Source organism: Amblyomma maculatum, chromosome 10, assembly GCF_055883805.1.
Source record: "Amblyomma maculatum isolate TAMU_Amacu chromosome 10, ASM5588380v1, whole genome shotgun sequence".
Taxonomy (NCBI): domain Eukaryota; kingdom Metazoa; phylum Arthropoda; class Arachnida; order Ixodida; family Ixodidae; genus Amblyomma; species Amblyomma maculatum.
The window spans coordinates 50,413,976-50,439,275 of record NC_139353.1 but is presented as its reverse complement, the minus strand read 5'-3'; the positions used below and the strand labels follow the sequence as shown (position 1 = coordinate 50,439,275).

The following is a 25,300-nucleotide window of genomic DNA, read 5'->3' as shown; positions in this document are numbered from 1 at the left end:
TTGGGCCATTACAAAGCTCCACCCTTACTTGTATGGGCGGCCATTCACAGTAGTCACTGACCACCACGCACTGTGTTGGCTTTTTACAATCAAAGACCCTACTGGCCGCCTTGGACGTTGGGCCTTGCGCCTTCAGGAGTACAATTTTTCAGTAGTTGATAAGTCTGGCCAGTTGCATCGAGACGCCGATTGCCTGTCCCGTCATCCAGTCGACCCGCCAAGCCAACCTGAATGTGACAATGACGCTTGCGTGCTCTCTATTTCTGATTTCTCCAACATTCGCCATGAGCAACGCCAGGACCCTCAGCTTCGCGAAATTATAAATCGCCTCAGCGCCGATCGCGATGACCCTTCTCTTCGTTTGTTTGTGCTCCACGACGGCACCTTATACCGGCACAATATGCGACCTGATGGCCCCGGCCTTCTACTAGTAGTCCCTCAGCACCTACGCTCAGCCGTCCTTCAACAGCTTCACGACGTTCCTACAGCGGGTCATTTAGGCCTCTCTCGCACACACGACAGTGTGCGTCGTCGGTTCTTTTGGCCAGGCCTATATCGCGCAGTCCGCCGTTACGTAGCTGCTTGTGACCGATGTCAACGCTGGAAAAAGCCATCACTTTTACCAGCTGGACTTCTGCAGCCAATCGACATCCCCATAGACCCATTTTCTCGAGTGGGTCTGGATCTTCTAGGGCCTTTTCCACTGTCCGCATTGGGGAACAAATGGATTGCGGTGGCCACTGATTACACAACACGCTACGCGGTCACACGAGCAATACCAACCAGTTGTGCAACTGATGTCGCTGCTTTCCTCCTCAACGACGTTATACTCGTCCATGGAGCTCCCCGTCAACTGCTCACCGACCGTGGCCGTTGCTTTCTGGCTCGTATAGTCGACGAGATCCTACGGCTGTGCAACGTTCGTCATTCTTTCACGACCGCCTACCATCCACAGACGAACGGGCTTACCGAACGCCTTAACCGGACACTGACTGACATGTTGTCTATGTACGTTTCTGATGACCACCGCGACTGGGACATAACGCTGCCATTTGTGACATTCGCTTACAATTCGTCGCGTCACGACACTACCTGCTACTCCCCCTTCTATCTTTTATACGGCCGTGAACCTCTGCTTCCTTTTGACAGCCTTCTCCCGTCTGTCACCACTGCCAGCTCATATGCTCGTGACGCCATAGCCCGAGCTGATGCTGCCCGCGTTGTTGCTCGCAACCGACTCGCAGCCTCTCAGCACTCCCAGAAACGTCGCTATGATTCCTGTCATCGCAACACCGAGTATTCTTGCGGCTCTCTCGTGCTGCTCTGGACTCCAGCTCGCCGCGCTGGCCTCTCGGAAAAACTTTTGCCCCGTTATACAGGACCCTACCGTATTTTACGACAAGTGACACCAGTGACATACGAAATTGCGCCCTTGCATCCCGTACGCCATGCCTCTACACCACGCACCGAGACGGTCCATGTTGCACGCCTAAAACCGTACTACATGAACCCTGGTTTGGACGCTAGTACGCACCGGGACGGTGCTTTTCAGCCGCCGGGGTAGTGTCACATTAGGCGGTGCAACGCATAAGGAAAGAAGAACGCATGCGCATAAGGAAAGAAGAAGAAGACTCTCGTGAGTTTTTGGAGAGAAGACGACGTTCAACAGCGTCGGCTGGTGCCTACAGAGAACGTCCGTTGGAAAGCCTTGTCTTCGGTGTCCGCCCTCTGCTACAAGCTGAACTACCCCGTAACAATATCATTTACTGTGCCCAAGGACGTGGGATCGAATCCCGGCCTCAGCGGCCACTTTTAAATGGAGGCGAAAAGCAAGGCGCCCGTGTGCTGTGCGATGTCAGTGCACGTTAAGGAACCCCAGGTGGTCGAAATTTCCGCAGTCCTCCACTACGGCGTCTCTCATAGCCTGAGTCGCTTTGGGACGTTAAACCCCACAAGCCAAACCAAACCAATCTCCTTGACGAATGACAATGAGACCAGCGTAAAGCTGGAAAATATTGCTGGGAAATGATAAGGCAAAACATAACTGCGTACCAAATGTTTTGCAAATTTCTTACTTATAATTTATGAATAAAAAAGGGCAAACTTATGGCATGCTACCATCATGCACCAACGCATATAAAATTGCAGACGCAGAGTAATATTATCTCACTACCTTTAGCATTCATTTTCCTGTATTCTTATATATGTGCTGTGCGACAAATCTTCCTAAATGCACAGTATTGAAATAAATTTTATTTGCAACACGAGCCGCTATTGTCTAGGGTATACGAAATTCCCGGCAAATTTCCCCTCTCAGAGTAAATAGTAGTGGTGGTAAGAACAACAAAGCAAATGTACCGTCGTTCGAGTGTACGATCTTATAACCTGGCATATGTGCAGCTGAGGTTACCTAATAAAAAAAAATAACTTGGTGTAAGGGGTGGTTCCATTTTCATGTGGCATTATAAACACGATTAAAGTTTTGAAGTGTCAGTGAGCAGTTATAGCGTGGTGAATAAAGTGAGGCGGCGCCAAACAGACATAGCCGCAGTGAAGCTTGTGGCGGCTTGGCTATATACTGAACCATAGCAGTCGTGAAAAACTGTAATCCGCAGGCGCTTTCCTGTGGAACTGCAGTTTATTATGGCAGACAACAGAATAACAGCAGAATTTTCACTTGCTCTAATTCGTCGTTGGGCTAGCGGTGTGGAATTGTGTTTAGAGGAAGTTGGAGCGACTGGTAGAGTCGGTAACTCTGAAACAACAAACTATCATTTCTTTTTTGTTTTTGTTTTTGCAGCGCGTAGCAGAACAAGGACTACGCACAGAAAAACAAGCTGGAAACACAAGCGCTGAACTATAACTTTATTTGATAATCAATCTACCACATCATATATAGGCGCAGAAAAAACGCCCGCGAAGGAAACAAAAATCTAAACATGTGGAGAAAAAAGCTTGCGTACGCTATGCAATGCGTCGAGGGAGCAATCCACAGTAAGTTTATTTATCTACAAATTGAGAAGCCTAATCCACGATTAACAGGAAAAGAAACATGTATTAGATGTAACAGGAAGTAAGTCCTGATAATTATAGCCAGTGGCAAATACTGAGTAAAAGAGTAAAAAATATTTTCAGCTCTTAAAGAGCTTCATTGGCTAAAAAGTGGTAACGCAGAAAACGTATTTTATATTACCTTTTTAAAATCGCGAGTGAATACATGAGACGACCAAAAATGAGCCGCACATAAGGAATGGAGAGTGATGCGAATGTTCAAGCAAAATCGGGAGCCAATCATTAACAAGGCAGAACAAAAATAAAGGCGAGAATTGATTACCTATTGCGGCTGACATGGGCATGTAGACTAAAATAATGGTAAAAAACGGGATTAAAGAGATCTGAATATGAAAGGTTAGAATCTAAAAGAGCGAAACAACCAGTCAGAAATAAATTGAAAAATGAAATATAAATATGTAAGATTGATGACATTTAAAGAGTGAAAATGAAGTCACAGATAACATAAGAAAAAAAAAAACAGACATGAATGCGATTTCTTTGCTAGAAAGGAAAACAGGCGGTGCTGATAAATTCGTCCTTGTGCTTCCCGATCAAGGCGCCTTACACTATTTCGCGTGTACACTTGTTATGGCGTCTGTTTAGAATGGTCTGTTCCTGTCAACCTTTGACAAATCATCCAATGCTTCTGAATTCAAGATATATAACCTTGACAAGTTTTCTCGAGCAATAGAAGAACGAAAAAAAAACAGTTTCTATATGTTTTGTCAGGTAAAACACACAAGATATGATGTTTTCTGTGCGTATTTCTTTCCGAAAAGATGACCTGGCAAAAATATGCCGCAAAATATTCGCCGGGCAAGCTCAACCTGCTTCCTATTAACAACCTTTTCAGGTGTAAAAGCAGAGGAAGTAGTCAGGACCTTGAGCGATGATAGAAGCAGGACATTTAGCGGATTCTCCATGGACGTGAAAGGTTTATTCTATTCAATACCGCAAGATGATCTCCTCAGATGCGTGCGGGATTCTATAGGCAACCACGGCGCCATAGCTTTTCAGAACGAGTGTGGCATCACTGTTGATTTTTTTTTTTTTTTTTTTTGGGGGGGGGGGGGGGGGAGGGGGCATTGCTGTCAGTTAACATCAGATCAAACTTGGCAGAGTATAATGGGTCTCGTCTATTCAAACGCAGGGGATCTGCATAGGGTCACAAATTTCCCCCCGTCCTCAGTGGCTTTTAGCTCGCTATGCATGAGAGAGCTCTTAAGGAGCGCTTTGATCATTCACGCATTCTAAAAATCTTCCGGCTCCTGAATGAATATTTAGTGCTCTTAGATCGCAATAATAAGGCCATATAGCGTAAAGTCCTCAAGTTCTAACAGTATTTACGACGACACTGGCACACCTAGAACTTACTCACGACGTGCCAGACAATGATTCCATAAGCGTTCTCGAGCTGCGACTTTTTCACACCTAATCATGTATACGGGGCATCCGAGCCAGTGAGCAAGGAACGCATTTTAGCATATGGTTCTGCTAGTTCAAAGTTAATAAAAAGTAATATTGTACAACCTGGTTTGAGTAATGCCTTGACGATGTCATGTGAGCGCGAACTTCAGGATATATCTTTTCAGGTCAAGTGTGCACGCTGACGCAGTCGGGATACCCGCAGGAACTTCTTTCTTCTGTGCTGCCAAAATGTTGCAAATTTACAAAGGGACGACAGGCTCTTCAGCTAAGTCCAACAGCAAAATAAATTAGCAATTATTTCTTTATGCACAACATTTTCTGTAACCTAAAGAAGATTGCCCATAAGGCCGGGGTTCGCCTGGTCTTTTCGGCCCCGCACCGCCTATCTAGACTGTATCACATAGTAAACATTATGGCAAAAATAAACACTATCTATACAACGTGCCACAAAATCCAGCCGTAGCATTCGCAGAACATGCATGCTCTATTCCCCTATCTTGTGGTAAGACATATTTCGGCCAAACTGGGCGATGTGTCAATAAACCATTAAAATGATTATTGAAGCACATCAACGCTTTTTTCCAGTTCTTCGTTCGGAAACGTACAAGTGGATTGCCACACATGCAACAACCATGAAAAATATTCCCTTTTCTTTAAACAGACAACCATTCTAACAAGATACTATAATATGCTTACACGCGAAATACTGGATCCGCCTTGATCGCGAAGACAAGGATGAATGCAGCAGCACAGCCCGTGTTTCTTTCGAGAAATGTTGCATCCATCTCCGGTTCTGCCTGATTTAATTTTTGACTTTATTGGCACTCTGTATGCCATCAATGTTTATTTTAAATTTAAATTTTTATTTTTCAATTTATTTTGCCTGGTTTTTTCGCTCTTTTAGTTCCACATTCAGACCTGATTATTCCCGTTTTTTATCATCCTACTTTTTTTTTACTTCCCCAAGTCAGCCGCATTATTACATTCATTCTTGGTTTTTATTTTGACGTGTTGATGGTTGGCTTTGATTTCGGTGGAACTTTTTGATCGCTCTCCATTCCGACATGTGACGCTCATTTTTTGATCATCTTATGTATTGACCTGAGGTATTAAAAAGGTGTTACAAAAAATGATTTTTGAGCTTCCACCTTTTTACAAAAACCCACAGAAGCTCATTAAGAACAGAAAATGTTGTTAATTCTTTCACGCGCACTTTGCTACTGGCTATTATTATTAGGACTTATGTCATGTTGCTTTCATCTCATGTTGCTTTTTCTGTTAATCGTGGGTCAGGCTTAACAATTTATCGATATATAAGTTTATTGTGGTTTGTTCCACTCGACGTCTTGCTTTTGTATGCACCAGCATTTTTCACCACGTGTTTAGACTTTCGGTCCCCTTGTGGCATTTTTTCTGCGGGTTTATAGGATGTGGTTGGATGATCACCGAAATAGCGTTGCACTTTAGCACTTGTGTGTCCTACTTGGTCCTCCCTGATTTGTCCTCCTCTGGCTAGCAGTTCCAAAAACGATGAAAACCAACCAACCCGACAAGCTATCCTCTTCAACGAACAAACGCGCAGAAACGGTGACGGCACAGGAATCAAAGGCCATCTCCCTCCTCCCTTCTCTGCTTAATCTCAGGGACGCCGTTACAGAAAGTTGTCCAGGAGTATAGCTTACTCAAAACGTAATTCCCCCAATATAATGTTTGCAGCATAATGCACACCTACCGCTCGGCGCAAGTCAAATCAGTTTCTCGTCTACCTGACGAAAGTGCGTTATAATGTAATCAAATAAACAGTTTCTACCGATGTGTCTGAAATATTTATTATAACCTTCTATGCTGCATGCTGGAGAGGTGTGCTGCCGACCAGCTTTTACCCTAGTTGTTGTCAGTGAACGTACAGAGCGCGACAAGCACGGAGAAAGAGTGATGAAATTGTTCTAAGATTCTTATCAATATAGAGGCAACCTGCAATGAAGTTTCCTGTGTCGATCGCCGCGCCGTAGCACATATCCTAGTGAGAAGAGCAAATACTTCTCAGGCGGCGTTTTAGGCAGTTTTTATGCGACCTGCATGAGCTTAAATGGGGTCATATCGCACGCTCTGTCGAAGCTTTGTGTGGCGTGTGTCAGATAACTGGGCTACATCCAGAGCGCCTGGGATAGGTCGTTATCTGTCACACGCATATCTATAATGCTTCTGAACCGGCTCGGTCGTTTATCGCGAACCAAGCGGCTAACTGCAGCATTTTTGAGTCACGCTGTGGGACAATTGCAGCGCTACCTATGCAGTGCAGGTTACCTATAAGCGCAAGCGGTGCGATCGTCGTCTTGACCGACAATACAACGGGCTAGCACCGCTTATTGTTATCATATCATCGCAACTTGCCTGCTATCTCTGCACACAACGCCAGGAAGTTGTCTGCCACACCTCTTCAGCCGAGACAAATGTGTCTTTTTCTCCATTTATTATCTGTTTGCCCAAGATAGAAGGCAACCAAAGCACACGCGGTACATTATTGAGCCAACCTTTTGCATCCTTTCAAATACCACTGTTCTACTACCTCAGGTAAAAGTGTTTGGTTAATATATGGGGTTTAACGTCCCAAAGCAATTCAGGTTATCAGAGACACCGTAGTGGAGGACTTCGAAAATTTTGACCACCAGGAGTTCTTTAACGTGCACTGGCAACGCACTGCACACGGGCGACTTGCTTTTCGCCGCCATAGAAAAGCAGCCGCCGCGGCCGGAATTCGATCCAGCATTCTTGAAGGTCGAGCGTCGTAAACTCTTCACCACTACGGCACGTCTGTAGAGCTGTATGGCTTCTTTTTACTATTTCCATAAACTCTGGACGTAATAATGTCTCCTTCCCCCATGCAATGATATTTTATTATTTGTTCTGGAAACATGCAATGCCTATCGACGACTTCCTGTATAATTGAAATAAAGCTTCCTCACTAAACTATACTCTCGCCGCACTGATGCTAAGTAATGGTTTAGCATTCGGTCATCAGAATTAATTACAATCTTTAGAGTGGTTTGTGTGAGGCTTTCACAAAATCACCTCCCTACATTTGTCATTGGTGACGCCAGACAAAAGGAACTCTTACATTTTTCGCTTCACAGTACTGAAATTCATAATCGATGAAAGAAGGACCATGAGCAGTTGCAGGTCAGAGACGAAACCTTTGGAGGAAGGGGCGTGTTCCACAGCCCAGCATCCATCATCGCTGTAATTCATGGGTTTATTGATAGCGCCTTTAACTTAAAACCAGGAGCCTTTCTCTTCGTGCTAGATGATTACGCTGCAGTTTAAGGCATGGTATGCATTGTTGTCTTGGATAAGAATTTCAAGGTTATTGATTAATAATGCTTTTTGGAGGGGTGTCAAGACTAAAAATGATAAATATGTTACGTGCATAATGTTTCGTTATTTAAGCTTATTGGTGTCCGTTAGCACTGCGTATCCTTAACTGGCGAGCAGACTAGCCATGTTGCGACAATAGCTTTAACGCGTGTAAGGATTATGCATGGGCTACATTTGTGTCTCAAAGGCGACCTGGCGCCAGTCATGCGTAAAGATGAGAGCTCCCGAGTTCAACTACAAACTCCAAATGATGTGGTAGCTGGAGATTAGGTTACCCATTCAAGATGAGGCAAATGTTAGAGGATGTTTCTCTCCTGTCGCGAAGTTCTGGTGCGGATAAGCAACGTGAATTGAACTCGCTTCGGACAGCTTGGTAGAGTGGTTTATCGAAGCCAGCGGCTGATTTATTGCCCTTGGAATTCCCGCCTGGGCGGCGGCTGTGTGAACCTTGAACCACACGCGAGCGTCCCGTGAGGGCGATGTAAACTCACAACCCCCACCTGTAGCGTGCCTCTGAAAAGTCGGCACCGCGGTGGCTGATGCCGTGCCGTTCGTCCGTGTTTACGTTGTTTTGGATGTGGTGTTTTCGTTTGGAATGGGCCTAGTGCGCAGCGAATACAGCGTCCATGTTTAGGTGAGAGAGAGAATGCGATCACGGGATACTGAGCAACAGCGCGCGGTGCGTCGACAACAAGAGCGGGCGCGTGAAGAAATGCGCGTAGCAGTGAGCGGTTTGTCAGCACGGAGAATGGACGCTTTAAAATTGTGAGCGAAGAGCGTGTGCGAAACGAAGAGGTGTATTTATAATCGAGTGGTTAAGTTTTAGTATAGCCATTGTTCTTTTTCGTGTTTTATTTGTGTGTCCTGTCCTTTCTTTCACATCTCTTTGTTTTCGTTCTGTAGGTGGTGTCCAAGTTTTGGCGGACATTGCATCACGGCCAGGCTTCATCACGTGAATTTTGACTTCCGGGTCGTTTTCGTGGTTTGGTTTCTGCTGGCATTGCATGCAGGCGGGCGGATGTGACCTTTATTCTCTTGATATTTGCTCCCAATTTGCTGCTAATACGGTGTTGTGCTCTACTTCCAACTATGGCAACTCAAATAGAACGCGATACAAGATGTTTTGAGCACCGTCGAATTGTCAATGGCGAAAACATTCGCTGGCGAAAACAGTCGAAGGGATGACGACAGATTGCGCTTCGTATAAACATTTCGAAACCACGGAGGGCTGTGGGCTGTTAACGCGACAGCGGTATAGTATTCGGCGTTGCAGTTCTGGACTAAAACCCTCGTGCATGACTTCGTCATGCGTCCCATGGCCATGAACTGAATGATCAAACAGTGGTGTCACGCCACTAAACCACGAGACATGGGTGAATTTGCAAGCTGTGCTAACTCTGGCTTCGCTTCGAGATGGGAAAGTGAGACCAGAATCCAGCCTTAAAGAATTCTTCGATACTGAGACAGATGCTACGCAGGCACGTTCGTACAGTTAAAATAAAGCAAGAGGTTATATCTGCGGAGTGTTCTATTACGCAGTCTGCCATCTTAATAGCTTAAGTGATAATACATGAAGTAATGGAGGCATAAATGAAGAAACTAGTGGCAATGCTATTTTTGATCTTATCCGTTAAAGAAATTAAGGCTAACTCAGTTGAAAAAGCAGACCTGAAGCGGAACTGATTAGAAGATACGATGTAAAATTGTGTAAGGTAATTTGCCAGACGGATGACCAACAGCTTTTCAATTACTTTGCTAAAACAGGAAAGAATAGCGATGGGGCGATAGTTGTTAGGCGCCTATCACCTTTTCTGAAGACGGGGATTAGTTTGGCTTTTTTTAGCGCGCTAGGGAAGATACCTGTCTTGAAGATTAAGTTGACGATGTAAGTAAACATAGCGCAAATCAGAGAAGATATTAACTTGATATAACAAGAATGGAAGGGTTCAAGGCCTGGGCTTGCATCTTTATGATTCATAATGACGGTGCGCACCTAATCAGAAGAAAGTGGGAAAAAAAAAAAAGCTATGAGGTAGACGGGGGTGCAAGTGAATGGGGTGAGTAACGTGAGGCTAATCGATGACAAATGAATCAATGAAAGCATTCGAAAATGTCACGAGTATCACGACAAATATGCGTGTCTGTTTGAACTTCTTTTATTGAAGCCGTAGTAGGAGTTCTATTTAAGAATAAATTGATCACTTTCCATTGTTTTTTTTTAGAATCACTGCCAGCTTGGTTTATATTTCAGATTCATAATGTTTTTCTTGGCAGTTTTGAGCAGCCTGCCGAGTACACTGCTCGAAGTTTTATATCGTGTCCGTAAATTCATATTAAACGGCTGCTTCTTAGTCTTTTTATACAGGTTATCCTTTTTTCGCAGACATTTCAAGAGACTGCCAGTTCACCATGGGTTGTAAGGTTTGTAATACCTTTTTCTGCAATATGTCACTGTTGTAGATCATGTATCAAGAACTTTACCAAGTGTATCAATGAATGCTTCATAGGCAGTTTCGGGGTCTTCTATTAAAGTAATTGGTAGCCAATCTGTGTTAGTAATTGTTTCATGAAATAGTGAGGAATTCAAGCGTTTCTTAGTAACCTGCAGGTGACCATCAACGGGGATCGATGTTATTCGCACAAAAATAGGGTGGTGATCAGTTATTTCAACTTCGACTACACCAGCAGCGGGGGAAGTAATTAAGGTAGACAGCACATGATCAATAAGTCAACTGTTTCTGTTATTAGGGCGTCTTGTAGGTACGTTTAAAAGGTATTCGAAGCCATGACCATCAATGCAGTTATTGTATTCATGATATGACGCGTTGAAGCATCTATAAGATTTATGTTAAGGTCACCCATGATAATGACATTTTTTTTTGCTTCATAAATATCTTATTTAAAATTTCTTCGAATTCCACGCAAAATTCAGTAACGGACGATGAAGGAGATCAATATAAGCAACCGATAAAAATGTTTCTTTATTATCTTGTGACACAAACGACTTATCAAGCTCAATTCATACAGACTCACAATTAGACGTGTTGATTTACAAGTCCTAGCGTCTGAGATAATGGAACTTAGATGATATGAAAGTAGCAGCGCCACCATGGATACTATTCCCTCGATGACAGTATTCGGCTGAGTAAGACGGAAAAGAATGTAAGTTTTGGTCGCTAGAGCTTAGCCATGTTTCACTGATACAGATAATCGAAAAATTGGGATGAATCGACTATAGGGAACTCGCAATGTCATCGGAATGTTTGCGAAGGCTATACGCAATAAATCGCATCTACGCGCGATTCATAACAACACATTGAGCCATGAAAAATAAGACGTTTGCTGGCAATTATTATAGTTGTTAACATAAAATTAGAGGTATTCTAGCTCTCCAGTTTTTTACCTTAAAAACGTAGTTGGAGAAGAAACATTAGAGATACCGGTCAGGTATCTCAAAAGTTCAGGTTTAAAGTTTCTCAAACTGCAAGCTGAGCCTGGACATAAAGGAGGCCCTAAAGGAGACGCTTTCATCACACCTGCGGCTGTGCCGCCGTGTTGCGACGACTTACCGTCCAGAAGCTTGTAGGCGATATAGGCGTGTTACTGTCCTGCTTCAACACATTTCGCCGTGATTATTGTGCCTATTCCTTAAGCTCTAACTTTATGGAAATGAGGCGAGCGCGTTAGTGGCCGCCCCTGTGGTTTTCTTTCCGAGTTACGATCGATTTAAGCATTCTGCTAGTCGCTAAATCACTACTCTCATAATTTATGCCCTTGTAACACTTCACGTTATCTTAAACATACATACCACGCAGTCGTAAATTGCAACATGATGTGGAAGATCACCCGCAGAATTATAGCGCCCGTATTTACAAAGCCGCCCAGTGTTCCTGCACGATCGACAGGTTGCATGTCTGACTCTGCATCTAAAGGACCGGGCTAAAGTATGGGCACCTAAAGGATTTCCACCTGACAGCTGCGAATTTTCTGTTGCAGACATGGGTACAACCATCGCCATGCCTGCAATCCTTAGGGCCTGTGAACTCCCACTTGCAAGAATCGCTCTCGTGATTCTTCGATCAACACATCCACGAAGGTATGTAGTGAGAGGACACTCTGCCTGAAACTTTGCATTCGGAATTTCATAATTTTTCTTCCATCTGCTGTGTAAGAACAATATCAAGCGTCTTCTTCTAAATGTTCAACGTAATTTTCTTCGCGGTAACTTAAGCCTAACCTGGCACTTTTGCAACCACTTTCTCATAGGTTCGTAGCCTGTAAACGAAAAGAAAAGGTTTTTGTTTAGTTTTTTAGTCTTTGAATCTTTTTCCCCGAAAAATGCAGCCTTGGCGCATGTTGTTGGCATATCCAAGGCACAGTTCAGGACAACTTTCCCAGGTATGCCAGCTAAATTGTGTAAATAACGGTGCTCTCGCTAACTTCATTAAGAAATATCTATTCCTGAGGTGTGTACAGTATATACAGTACAGGGCATCTGACGAAATCACATAATCGCTTACAGCTTCAAGTGTTTACAGCTATGCAGAAGTGCTCGCGACGGCGCTCGTTTGCTCTAGAAACAGTAATCAGCATTGCATGTTTCCGAAAACCTGGATGTAAGGCCACCATGACTGCCACCGGATTCGAAGTAGAGTGAAAAAAAAAACTCTGAAGAGAATACGCATTTTCGACATTCGTGTAGACCGAGACTGCGCACTTCCGTGAAAAGAAAGTACTATTTAGAATAGCAAATAAAACGCCTGGAGTCCAAATGGTCGACATTTACAGGTAAGTTCGATAAAGTGAAGGCAACGCGCCTCCAACGGGGCGCCTATCGCTTACTGGGAAGTTGAAAAGATTGCGATTTAGTTGCGGACCCCTGCTTTAAAATACGTGGTTCAAATACCGACGTCAAGGGACATCTTTTTTTTTTTTTTTTTTTTTGATAGATGTTGCCTCATGTGCATTGCGGAGAATCAGCATTATTATATTCTTAATTTCGTTGCGCCTTAGACTCCTCCACAATCAAGTGTCTTCATCAAGAACGAAAATAGTTTACCGTGCTCAAAGTCCTGTTTTGAACCACCGAACCTCCAAGCTCAAAAGCGAGCCCTCCTCTCGAAGTTCTGAGGAATGCCGAACTGCATCCAAAGTGCCGGCCCCATCTCTTATTTTGGAATATGGTCGTACCTAAATGAACATTAGAAAACACTGCAGCCTCAACATGTCGTTGACAATTTTCTAAAGATCAACTAATGATTGCACCTAACCATGATGCTGTGCAGAAACCAAAGTTAAATCCTCATTTGTCGTTTCAAAGATAATCACCAGAAATGACGAATTTAATCTCTTTTCAGCTATCATCAACTCCACCAATAAGCATAAAAGCAAAGCTTTCTAAGAGTTTTAGGGTTCAGAATATTGTACGACATAAAATAAGATTTCATTAAGTTGATAATGAATCGCATTTAGGCTATTGTATTAAATAAAATCATAACATTAATTTTGCATTAATTTTGATTATAATTTTGATCCCTTTTCGGTTGCTCATATACTTGAAATATTGAAAATGTTCAGGAAGATTTTCATTAAAATCAAAGGTGGTGTTTTGTTTTTCTGAATTGAAATAAAATGTTCAACATTATTTCTTTTAACTTTTTGCATATCTTGAAGTGTCGTAGAGAACAACTTAGTGACATAGACCAAAACGTTTGCCTGTCCTACAAAATTTAGGTGGAAAACGCCAAGCTTGATTCAGCTGAAATACAATTGTGCATATCATCCGGGAAAGTAGAGATAAAAATTAAATGTGCGCAGGTTTCTGCTTGAGCAATATCTGCAATTTTTCCTAACCACCTGCATCAAAAGCATTTTTTAAGCATTCATAAGGGCACAGGTTGCATATATAAAATGAGAAAATATTGGTATATGAGAGAACTCCAACACTTCCAACTTTACGTAATAGGGAAATAAAGTTTTTCATATATTATAATATGTAATTTCCATACAAACCCTGTGCATACCATGCAAAACTAAGGCTTATTCTTTTTTATCCAGCATATTTTATCATTATACAGAAAACTGCTATTGACAACGATAAAGAAAGGTTGTAGGACTTCGATTACCTTCATTTTGCGAACACGCGAGTAATGCTACATAATGCATTAGACAGCTATGTATACCGTCTCTTTAAGATACATTTTCTCTACAAACAAGTCTGCGCACAAGCCTTTGTACTTTTTCTATAGCATTGGGTGACTTAAGAGGGTCTTAGTACTTTTGTCTGCGTAAGTGCTTTACAACATTGAACTTCCTTCGTTAGTGGTAACCTGCTCAATGACTGCATGTGGAAACCAAAATAACTTAGCTGCAATAAAGAACATTGCATTGTCTTTTCCTAAACATTTACGTTCATGTTCCTTCATATCGTAAAGGAATGTCACAGCCTAAGGCATGCGTTTATTTATAGTATCAGGCGTGCACCTCGTGCAATGTTTTGCTCTGAAACAATGACTCTATGTCCGGCAGCACAAAACAGCTACCCGTCCGTTTAAACTTAACACAACCATAAATATGCAATAGAAGAGAAAAGCAGAAGCCACAGCATTGACTAAGAACATAAATTTTGAACAAAACAGCAGAAAAAATACTCGCAAGAACGTTGGGCACGCAAATAGCCCAATGCATTTTTTACCGCTGTTTCTTCTGTAAGGCCTGCTCTTTTTTTTTTTTTTGCTTTTGCAAGGGTTTTGTAAGCATACCGATAAAATAAATAAATAAACCAGTGCGAAGCAGGCAACTGTGCAGGCAGGCAGGCGTGCAACTGAGGGGTCGTCCTCCGATTAGCAAATTCATTATCGGTCGGCTTCTCAATCCAATAGGAGCACTGATATGGTGCAAACTATCCGACGGGACCCCACTGGCTAATGACCCAGGTCTAGAGTGAGAGAATGCATGGCAGAACACCTCTAACAATGGCTGGTTTTATCAATGCCCTTAACCAGCACTTGCCCATATATATGCGTCCCTTATGAAGGATTCCACAAGCGCCTATAAAACTCATGTACAAGCTCTCAGCGCGGCACCAGTCCGAGCACCTCTACAAGTCAACCGGGCTAGTTGAGCGATAATTTCTTTGAGAAAATGGCCGCAAAGATCTCTGTTGTGGTGCTACTGGTTTGCGGAATGGTATTCGCTTCGTATGGACACCGTAAGTACTTTTTATGTAACGACAATGTCTCCAGGAAGAACGCAACATTTCTATCCACAGGCAACAAAGCCCTAAGCTTTTTCCTTAACGCGATATTGTTACAGGCTTCGTTTTAAACAAAATCTGTCGTTGGCGTCGTAAGCGAAAAACCACGAGCACGGTACTGGCGGGGGTAGTTAGAAGGTGATAAACTTACACTGACTGGTCGTCGGCTTGTCCGATGTCATGAGACCACACGGCACGGCCGAGTTTGCAAGCGCTGCAAACTGGGAACTCGTTGGGCGTGTTCCGAATCCTGCCATCCCGAAGCATTGAAGTAAAATCAGACGTGCTGCCCTAGAAAACGCATCCACGTTCGCACAGCTTGAATTTAAAGGGGATTCATACTATGGTCTTTAATATAATGTGGCAGTTTACGCATGTTTGCCGTCGATTACTTGTCGGAAAATAGAAACAAAATTTGTATTAAGCGAGTACCGTAGTTAATGGACGCGCAACGAAGGTCCGCAAGGGGAGCCCGCAAAAGGAAGCCACTAACTGCATTACTTTGTACCCTTGAGGGCGGAAATTCAGTGTCCTCCTAGATGGTTAGTTTCCCGAGCATTAAACATTGATGAATAATTTTTAGGCGTGAACAACATGCATTAGATATTGCAAGAAAAACTAGCCTGTCTTTCTACCTTAGCAACGTAGGTTAGGTTCTGCCTGGAAATCATAGTCTTATAAAGAACGTCAAGGACGGCTGTAAGCTTAAGAAAGTAGTTCTGAATTATATTTTTCTTTCCTTGACAGTACGTAGGTGCTGTTATGTCTTAAACTTCCGGCTTGTTCGTATGGATAGGCGCCTTCCTTTTATGACTTATTAAACAAATGTTTCTTCGTTGTTACCAGCTCTTAAGGAAAGGAAGGCGCATTTTGCTTTTCTTCTACGCAATTTTTTTTTCTTTTTTTTTTCAATGATGCCACATCACAGTTCCGATTGTGATGCAGACCGGAATAAAAAAGGTGCCTTCAAAATGCAGCCCACTTCCCTAAATAGTGCGTAAGTCAACATCAATGTATTATATGCGAAATGGTTTAATAGAATCTGCTCTTGATTTTCATCCTTTGTCATCATGCGCATTCTCAAGTAGTGACTTAATAAACAACCCTCTCATCACTAAACTGAGACTGAAGCAGTCGTCCAAAATTAGCGAAGAAAAAAGTAGTTCTCAATTATATTTTTCTTTCCTTGACAGTACGTAGGTGCTGTTATGTCTTAAACTTCCGGCTTGTTCGTATGGATAGGCGCCTTCCTTTTATGTCTTCAATGGCGCTTTTCATAAGAAATCCTTCATTCTTTTGTTCTCACAATACTTAGTTATTCTCACACCGGGAACATTTAACCCGGTTATACTGACACGCTCAAACACAACGCCGCAATGAGATAAGTGTTCCCTTATTTGCCAAACGTAAACAAATCTAGACCTGATCTAATCTATTTCTTCTTGGGTGCCTGCATGGCAAAAGGACGAAAAAGAGGGGATGCCCGGGAACAAAGGTTCAGACAGTAAATAGTGGTGATATGTCACTTTATCGAGATCAATGCTCAGAGTGATTTGGTAAGAAAGGCATTTTGAAGGCGCTGATAATTTCTCCCGCCAACCTTTCATTAATTGCGCAAAGTGACCTTACACCATAGATATTATAACCTCCATCATATCGCTGTCATAATGGCTGACATCGATCCGCTTCGTCGATCGTATCAGTCAGGTCCACTGTCCACTCAGTTACGGAGTTCCTCGGGGAATTTAGCAGCATCCTCGGTGAATTTAGAACTGTCAACAGAAAGTGGGGAAATGATTCGAAATTATTTTTTCCTTACATTTATCTTTCAGCAGGCATCCGGAACCTTTGAAAGGCGGCAGTCTGTCCAGATATTTATTAGTAAAATGTAGAAACCAGTATCTTAAAGCAGGTTCACAATAAGTAGTCCTGAGAGCAGATATGAACTTAATCCCCATTTTTACCCTAGTTTTACAGGAGATGACGCCAGAGAAGAAAACCGCCGAGTTCTTAAAGGAGTACATAATGGTGTAAGATGAAGTAAAATTGAATATTTCCTTTGAATTATATCGATATTTCAGGCTTTTGCGTTTGTATACACATGCCCTGCGCCTTTACGTTGCTTTGTCGTTACCTGTACTGCGCGCTTTTATGCTTACGGATTCAGAAACGTTCAGTACAACCTCTCTTTGCATCATCGGAAATGAAAATTTTTTATTCCAATTTCGTTTAAACCAATAGTTGCCTGCTAATCACGCTTTGCAATTTGCAACATGATTGATTTTCGGTTTAAGCTAAATGCTAGTACTGATGGCTGCATTAAAGACGGGCAAATGTTATTGTATGGGATTGCAGGTGTATAGCGATTATTTCGTAAAAAGCCTTGCAACCAGCTTGGCTCTTTCTAAGAAGTCGTCGGCCTCATGCATGCCCTCGTGGGTATGCGTATTTCGGTTTGTCATTAAATTACACGCGTTTTCTACCATGTACTTGTAGACTTGTAGCAGCGCCCTCTCTGGACGATGAGAGCGGCAGAAAAAGAAGGGACAAGGGCCAGGAGTTCCCCGGGCTCCAGGCTTGGCAACCGGAGACAGAAAAAAAAACAAAAACTTTTGATTCAGTCCTCATTTGACTGATCGGGTGCTGTTTCCTGGAGGTGCTCTAGAGGATACACGGGCTGAAGTCTAGCTTTACGCTCTTCTTACCATTACTATAATCATCAGCGGTATTGAGTGTTTGTAGCGTCTGAGACTTATTGATAGATTTTTTTAAAGCTTCCAATCGCCGGTTTTCAAACTTTCCCTTCTGTGTCAGCAGAGATCGCATGTATGCAGTACGTGGCTTATATTAAGAGTAGCATTCGCACCATGGCATAATTTTTCGGGTTCTTCTCTGAGGCGCGCAAATTGCCGCATTCAAGTTTGCTCCGCTATCAAATGCCAGGAAGTAATTTTGGCCACCCATTTATATAGCACCGTATAATGTGCAGCTTGATCGAATAGCCAAATGAGTATCTGACTTACCTCCTTGAGTATCCATCCTTGAGGTTCTATGAAGACGTGACAATATTCTATATGGCTTACCAAGATACTTTGTTGGGCGAGTTGGTACTTATGCATTATTAATATAAACAGCGCGAACACGAAGACAAGGGACAAGAAACAAGAAAGCCACAGCGCTTGTACTGTGGCTATCTTGTTTCTTGTCCCTTGTCTTCGTTTTCGCGCTGTTTATATTAATAATTCTATATGGCACCCAAAATGGCATTGCTAAGGCAGGGTACCTAGCTGATAACGGCCTCATTAAGACAAAAATGCCTGTCTTATTTCAGTGTTTGGTATTGGGGCTTACCGAAGTGAAAAGAAAGCTTAACAGAGTGAATCGCCCAGATATTCCAGAAGATTATGGCTTTAGCAAGTTATTCAAGCTATTGTAGTCACTGGAGTTGAGGTATTGAAAGTTATTCCGCAAAATACCGTGGAAATACCGACAAGCAGGCATTCGTATTCGCTCTTAAGGTTACAGCTGCGTCAATTTTTGAGCGAATGATATGACTGCCAATCAGTTAAATATTGGTGCTGTAATACTGCTGCTCCTGCATATTACTGTAAATGCCAGCAGGGAAACCTTCACAAATGGATTATGATTTAGCATCGATTACTTCTGTTCTGGCAAACCCTCCCGCATTCAGATAGTGCTGAAACGTGGCACGTTGTAGAGGATCTTGCAATATAGTACCTGTAAAATGCTGGGGACACATAATACCGATATATTAAAAATAGTCTCCTGACCGAAATCCGCAAGTGCGTGTGAGGGCGCAAAAGACTGCGGATGTGACGCAGGAATATTTCCTTCTATTAGCGCATTCAGTAATCATCTGATACCATGTTTTCTAGCTCATGATCACTGCACACCCGGAGAAGTGGATCGATGCTACGAGGCTTACAGTAAAATATTCAAGATTTCAAATTTTCCTTCGAATCCCGATGATGAATTTATTGTGCAAAAAGACAAGCTGGCTTGCAGGTAAGGACGTGTTTTAATAAAGCGCTAACTGAAAAAAATTATGTTATCGAGAGCTTGAAAAAACATGAATTCTTGTAAGCGTGCCGGAAACACTGTTATCTGTATTTACCCAATAAGGAGATTCAAAATGAACGTTGCTATCTATCCAAGGAATTTCATCGCTACTCACCAACAGTACACCTATAACAGATCAACGAACACACTTCACATGCACTTTTTCTGACCGCAAGAACAGGCACTACAACTGTAAACCAAAATCTTGAAAAAAGCAGTCAAAGTCATTGCTGCAAAAAAGAAACGAAATATGGAAGATAGGAATTTAACACACTGCTCAGACAAACGTTTGTTTTTAAAGCATTGTCGCCAGCATATCAAGATTTTCTGGAGTGCACGCACAAAAAGGCCTATCGTCTCAGTTACAATGGCAATAATGATTTACCGACGTATTTTGTTATTTTTTCACTGTTGAAGGAATTTTTACCAGCCTATCATACGCTTTGATCCCGATACCTGAGTATGATGCTTGCTCCAACATGGTCGGTCAGTCATCTTCTATATTGTATCGGCAGATTTAAACGCAGCGTTTTCTTTTCGCCGTCGTCCAGTGGCATTTCAGAGACTTATTTATGATTCAATGAGCGAAGTAGGGTTTGCCACAACAAAAATACCAGATGACTGGCCAATCATTGTCACGCCATGAATATTTACCTAAATAAATCATTTTAGTGTTCAGTAGTAGCGTCTGTGTTGTCTTCAGGGTTTTTACATTTATGCGCGCTAAACTTCAAGGCGCTACAAAAAGCGTGAATTTGTATTTCTCACAAGTCTCAAGGCTCTTTCTACTTTTTCTCTCAGCAACATGAAAGCGAAAATTCGTTGCCACCTGGACCTCGCCAGTTGTCCCGCTGACGTGAGGACAAGCATCAGGCACCAAGAAAAAGGGTACGAAGCATTGCGGGAAATCGTATGCGAGAGGACTGCCTTGGAAGGTAAGAGCATGAAAATTGATATTGAGCACCTGGTTATCGATAATATGAAATTTATTTCCTCAAATACCTTTATGAAACCGCCTATTCAACTTTGCAGTGATTATCGTTGCGGCACAAGAAGGCAAATCACCCTTACAGATCTTAACCGTTGTGACAGCCATTCGGTACCGACTGAATGCTGGGTATGGCGCAAATAAAATACATAAATTATCGGTTGACAATTGAAAGGAAAGTGAGCGGCTCGTTATTAAAGAATTTAAAGGAGCGAAAAGTCTACGAATGCAGTCGAACGTTGGGTTTTTTCTCTTTTTTTTTTATGTTTATACTGTTGGCATTGACAGCAATTAGTCTTGTGGTGATTATCGGGATGAAGAACATGAAATGCAAAGCGGAAGGAAAAGCAATTCGCCGATAGTGGGAGTCGAACCCACGACCTCCGAATGGCGCGTCCAGTGCTCTTCCAACTGTTGTGCTCTTCCAATGTAGCTCAGTTGGAAGAGCACTGGATGCGCCATTCGGAGGTCGTAGGTTCAACTCCCACTATCGGCGCGTTGTTTTTCCTTCCGCTCTGCATTTAATGTTCTTTATCCCGATAATCACCATAAGACTAATTCCTGTCAATGCCAACAGTATAAACATAAAAAAAAAGAGAGGAAGAAACCCAACATTTGCCTTGCACTCGCAGACTGTTCGCTCCTTTAAATAAATGAGCGGTGACACACGACTGCAAAGCCTGTTGAAACCATCTCAAGAAACCTCTTTCTCGAGAGTATTCTGGTTAAATTAATGTTATGCTTGTTCCAGCGTATGTACGTTCGCTTGTCTTCTGCTCGACACAAATACGAGTTATAGGCCATGATCTGAAACGCACGAACCATTTTATCTGCAGCGTTTAAGGGACACTGCAGAATACTTCGCAAAATTGGTCTTAACTAAAATCAACTTTATGTATCAGCGTAAACGTTCTTTGGCGACAAAACACAAATTTAGGTCTGAGAAAATTTGATTATAACGCGTCACATTTTTTCCGGGCCTTGGGTGAAATGGACATATAAAAAAAAAAAAAAGTCAAGTCGCCTTACGATGAAAAAGGTCTAGGTCTAGCACATGGCTCGCCCGTGCTAAAATGTATTCGTTCCGACGAGTTCAGCACATGAGCGTTTCAAATTTTGTTTTCTGATCCATCATTCTGCCCGCAGATTACAGAGTAGCATACGGATGCTCCAAGTCCCCGGACTTCTTTCATTGCGTGATACAACGCCAAACTCCAGTGCGTCAACCAGAACTGCGGTACCCCATGTTGCATCCCTTCTGCGAGTAAGTTTTACACCCACGTTTTAGCCAACATTATATTTTCATTTCATTGCAACAAAACAAAACTAGAGGCTTTCACAAAAACATAAACAAAACAACTGAACACATGTGTATCAAAATTTTGTTATTCGCAAAATGTGATAATTACCAATTATTTCAGCTCAGTGTTGTCGTGTGTCTCCGTCAAAGAAAGACGGATTTATTCTTTGAGATTTCGAACATTTTTCTTCGCTTCACTGTTAAACCCTCGAAATATTTTTATGATAATGTAACTGCCAGTGAAATTATTCTATTATTGTTGAGCGCATATTTTCGGTATCGTTCGTTTTACTAGCCCCACCGTGTTTGTTTTTGCTCGTATAGATTTGTGCCAAATATTTTACAGCCTGCAAGGGTTTACTAGGGATCCTTACGGTGTGGATCATAATTAATGTCCAATGTTTTTAACCGTCTTATGAAGACCATTAATGCAACACCATTAACGACCCCATGAGGCAGAAATTCCGGTTTCGGCTTTGCATTTGTAACGCAAAAATGAAAAGAAAGTGAAGAAAAATAAATGTTTTGCGGAAACCTGCGAAATCTAATGCAGTTCCTTCGCAGAGCTAAGCGAGCACGGAACCAATGCTGCACAGAACCGCATTGCTTCTCTCCGAATAAAGGTTGACCTAATGTATGCATTGTCTTATGACTGCCAGCTAATGTTTAGGTGCGTCAAGAGAAAGAAACGCATTACGGAAGTAACAGTTAAGCAAGCAGAAAAGAACATTTCCTCTATGCCTATCTGAAATGCGACGCTCACTAGAAAATTCATTTGATCGACACGCCGCTGATGCAACAGGCAGCCAAAGCCGCCGTACAATTCACTCCATTATTCATCCATCCGTCATCATCAAAGCATTTGGGTACAAACGATATTGTGTTTAATTTTTTCAAGGTGAACATTAAGCGCCCTCAATGTTTTTCTCTGCCCTCGCCAACGGAAAGGATCTAAATAAATATTATTAACGGAGCGCCAATACACGGCTTAGACGCAGATCTACGATCTCCAAAATTCAGACAAAGTGCCTGGGCACCACATCTTGTCCTAAATACGTCCCGCTATTGTATCCGAACATTCACCGCAAGGCACTTTACCTTGCCAGCCTGCCGCTTTCTCACTAGGAGATGCTGTCTGCATCACTAACAGCAAACATCGTACGAATGTATCCCACACGTGGGGGAATTATATCAGTGCATGATTATCCCTATGCCACCAGAAATGCTACCTTGCTGCGGTGATAAGAACTGTGATTTGGAGCAACCAGGAGGCGCAGTTGATGGCATTAATCCAGGTGACAACCTGAAACTTTGATACCATTAATATAACCGCTTGCATATTAAAGGGGGTTTAACGACGTTATAAATACACAGACTGCGGCTGAGAGGGGCACAACTGGACTACCAATAGCGAGCTGTTCTGAAGCGCAGCCTATACCATGATACCAAACAAAGAAAATGAACCTAATAAATCATGTGTGCCTCACTGAACGTCGTCCGAGGATTCCTGGACAAGCACTCTAACTAATTTCCGTCTGATGTATGATGTTTAATGCCCCAAAGCGACTGCTGAAATGAGCGACACCGATGTGGTTGTCTCGGGAAATGTCAATCACCAGGGGTAATTTTACCTGCACTGATATCGCACGGCACGCGGATGTCTTGCTTTTCACCTTCAGCGAACAGCAAGGCTAGGATTTGATCCCGAGTCCTTGGGTCCAGCTGTGGAGGATCCTAGCACTACGCCCCTGTGGCGGGGGTTCGAACTAGTTCTGATTCGCAGCTGAAGTTTAAACCACTCAAAGAGCATAGCTGATCTTTCACCCATAATTCATAACAGAAGCCCGAAAACTTGCCGCTCGGATTCGGCACAACCGAGAAGAGCGGTGTATTCCACCATTGAAGTTTCTCTTCACTCATATGTGGCACCCTTATGTAACACCCGGAAGAGGGGTCTTTAAGGTAAATAAAGTTTTGTGATGTGATGTAATATTCTTCATGCGAAAAACGTGGTCTGGAATGTCACGAATATATCTCCTTTATGATGACCAATTTTAATAAACGTTTGTCTCCCTCTGATGTAATTGGATGATTGTCTAGTTTTGTTAGCCCTGCACCGAGGAAATGGCAACTAGAAGTTACAGCTGCAATCGAAACATGGATGACTATGAAAAAGCTTTCGTTTTTAATCAGTGCAGTTTATTGAGTTTGGAATTGAAAATAAATTGTTAAAGAACCTTGTATTTCTGCTCTGTTGTAGTGTTTAAGTGTTTCTAGTGTTTAAGTAAGGAAAAAAAGACTTTTCAAGCCTGGCAATCTTAAAATGCTTCCGTAGCATCTAAGCTATAAATGAATTTCAAAGAAAAGGAATTCAGCTCTGTCTCATGGCGCTGCACCCAAAAAACATTGAGTTCGCCGAAACTTGTTCCCTTCTTGTGACTAACAAGGTTATGTGCCGGTAGAAACTCTAATAACAGCAATAGTGTTTATTCTAAAATGTACATGAATACATATATAAAACAGGCCACAGCCTAAAACCTAAGAAAGAAGATGAAAACTGAACGCAAGCAACGACGGCGGATCACACAAGAGCTCGCAACTAAAATTGCGAAACAACCCATGAAAAAAAAAGTAAAAAAAAGTTTGAAAATGCAATAACATTGAACACGACCATCATGAAGTTCTCCTGTGCTTCTTTTTCGCCCAAAGTTTGTTTCTTCATTAAAGAGGGAGGTAGTTACAACATTCGGTTCACAAAAATGAAAAATTTGCAAATATGTTGCCTGAGGAATGCATTAGTGCCAAATAAATAGCAAAATCTTTGTTGGGTTCGATTTTCTGTATAGTCTACACCGAAATGTTCGTTAGGCTCAAGAGCGGAGCCAATTATAAATTTTCGAGGTTTTAGACATTTGTTTCTGCCTTCAAGAATTACAGCTTTTCGCATTCTTGAAGATAACTATGAAACTATTCCCATCTTTCCAGCGACTACGAAAGAGAAATCGTCTGCTACGAGCGAACCTTCAACTCGTCGTGCCGGTTACCCCTAGAACGTGCCAAGGCTGCTTTCATCAGGGCCTATGAGGGAATGGCCCTTCTCAGAGGTTGCAAGGAATCACCTGTGTAGCCAGCTTCGGTCACGGCAGTTGTGCAGCCACCGGTGGAAATGGAAGCTTTTTTCTTGCTCGTGCTGCAGCATTTGATAAGACCATCACAGGCGTCTTGTCCAAGAACCTCGATGGCGTCGGTAGGGATGGGGTCACACCTCTACTAGCTTTCTTTCAACAATTTTGCTGTCTACCCGCATCGCGAAGTCCTTGTCTGTCCACCGTCTATCGATTATAAGGAATAATAAAATAGTCACACAAGGTCCTTGTATTAAGCAGCGGCATGTTCTGCTAATTGTTCTTAGAGGACAATATTTTCGCTCATTTACAAAATGAAACAACTGAACTTGAAAGTCTGTAATTATTTTTAAAGAGAAAGGCTTTAATGGCTCATGGTCGCGGCCATGATCTTGTCCGCCCGTCTATAACGCTTTAGTTTGACGAAGTCGTCAGTTGTGTAGTATATCGCACTTTGAAATAAATGGCGTCATCACTTGTGTAATATGTCCTACTTTGAAATAACTGATGATGTCATCAACGTAGTAGTATGTCGTACCTTGAAATAAAAAGTTGACGTCATAGTGGTGCTCTCTTTCGTACATTGAAAAACATGATGCCGTCATCAGTTGTTTAGTATGTCGTATTTTGGAATAATGATGACGTCATGAGCGGTGTAGTAAGTCATGCCTTGAAATTATTGGTGATGTCATCAG

The 25,300-nt window shown here is 42.5% G+C and overlaps 2 protein-coding genes across 2 annotated transcripts in view; both read left to right on the top strand.

The window, feature by feature from the left end:
* Positions 1 to 24,848, top strand: part of LOC146176354 (uncharacterized) — a 63,832-nt gene extending 38,984 nt beyond the window's left edge. Inside the window, exons 5-6 of the mRNA XM_084580945.1 lie at positions 21,327 to 21,444; positions 24,466 to 24,848. Of these exons, the coding sequence (XP_084437071.1) occupies positions 21,327 to 21,444; positions 24,466 to 24,607 (260 nt within the window). The 3' untranslated portion in view covers positions 24,608 to 24,848. The remainder of the gene's footprint in view (positions 1 to 21,326; positions 21,445 to 24,465) is intronic.
* On the top strand, positions 14,929 to 20,542 carry LOC146176355 (uncharacterized). Its single transcript, XM_084580731.1, has 4 exons — positions 14,929 to 15,067; positions 19,009 to 19,138; positions 19,994 to 20,127; positions 20,469 to 20,542. The coding sequence occupies exons 1-4, from the start codon at positions 15,001 to 15,003 to the stop codon at positions 20,540 to 20,542; spliced, it is 405 nt and encodes a 134-aa protein (XP_084436857.1). The 5' UTR covers positions 14,929 to 15,000.
* Positions 24,849 to 25,300: the final 452 nt, after the last annotated feature.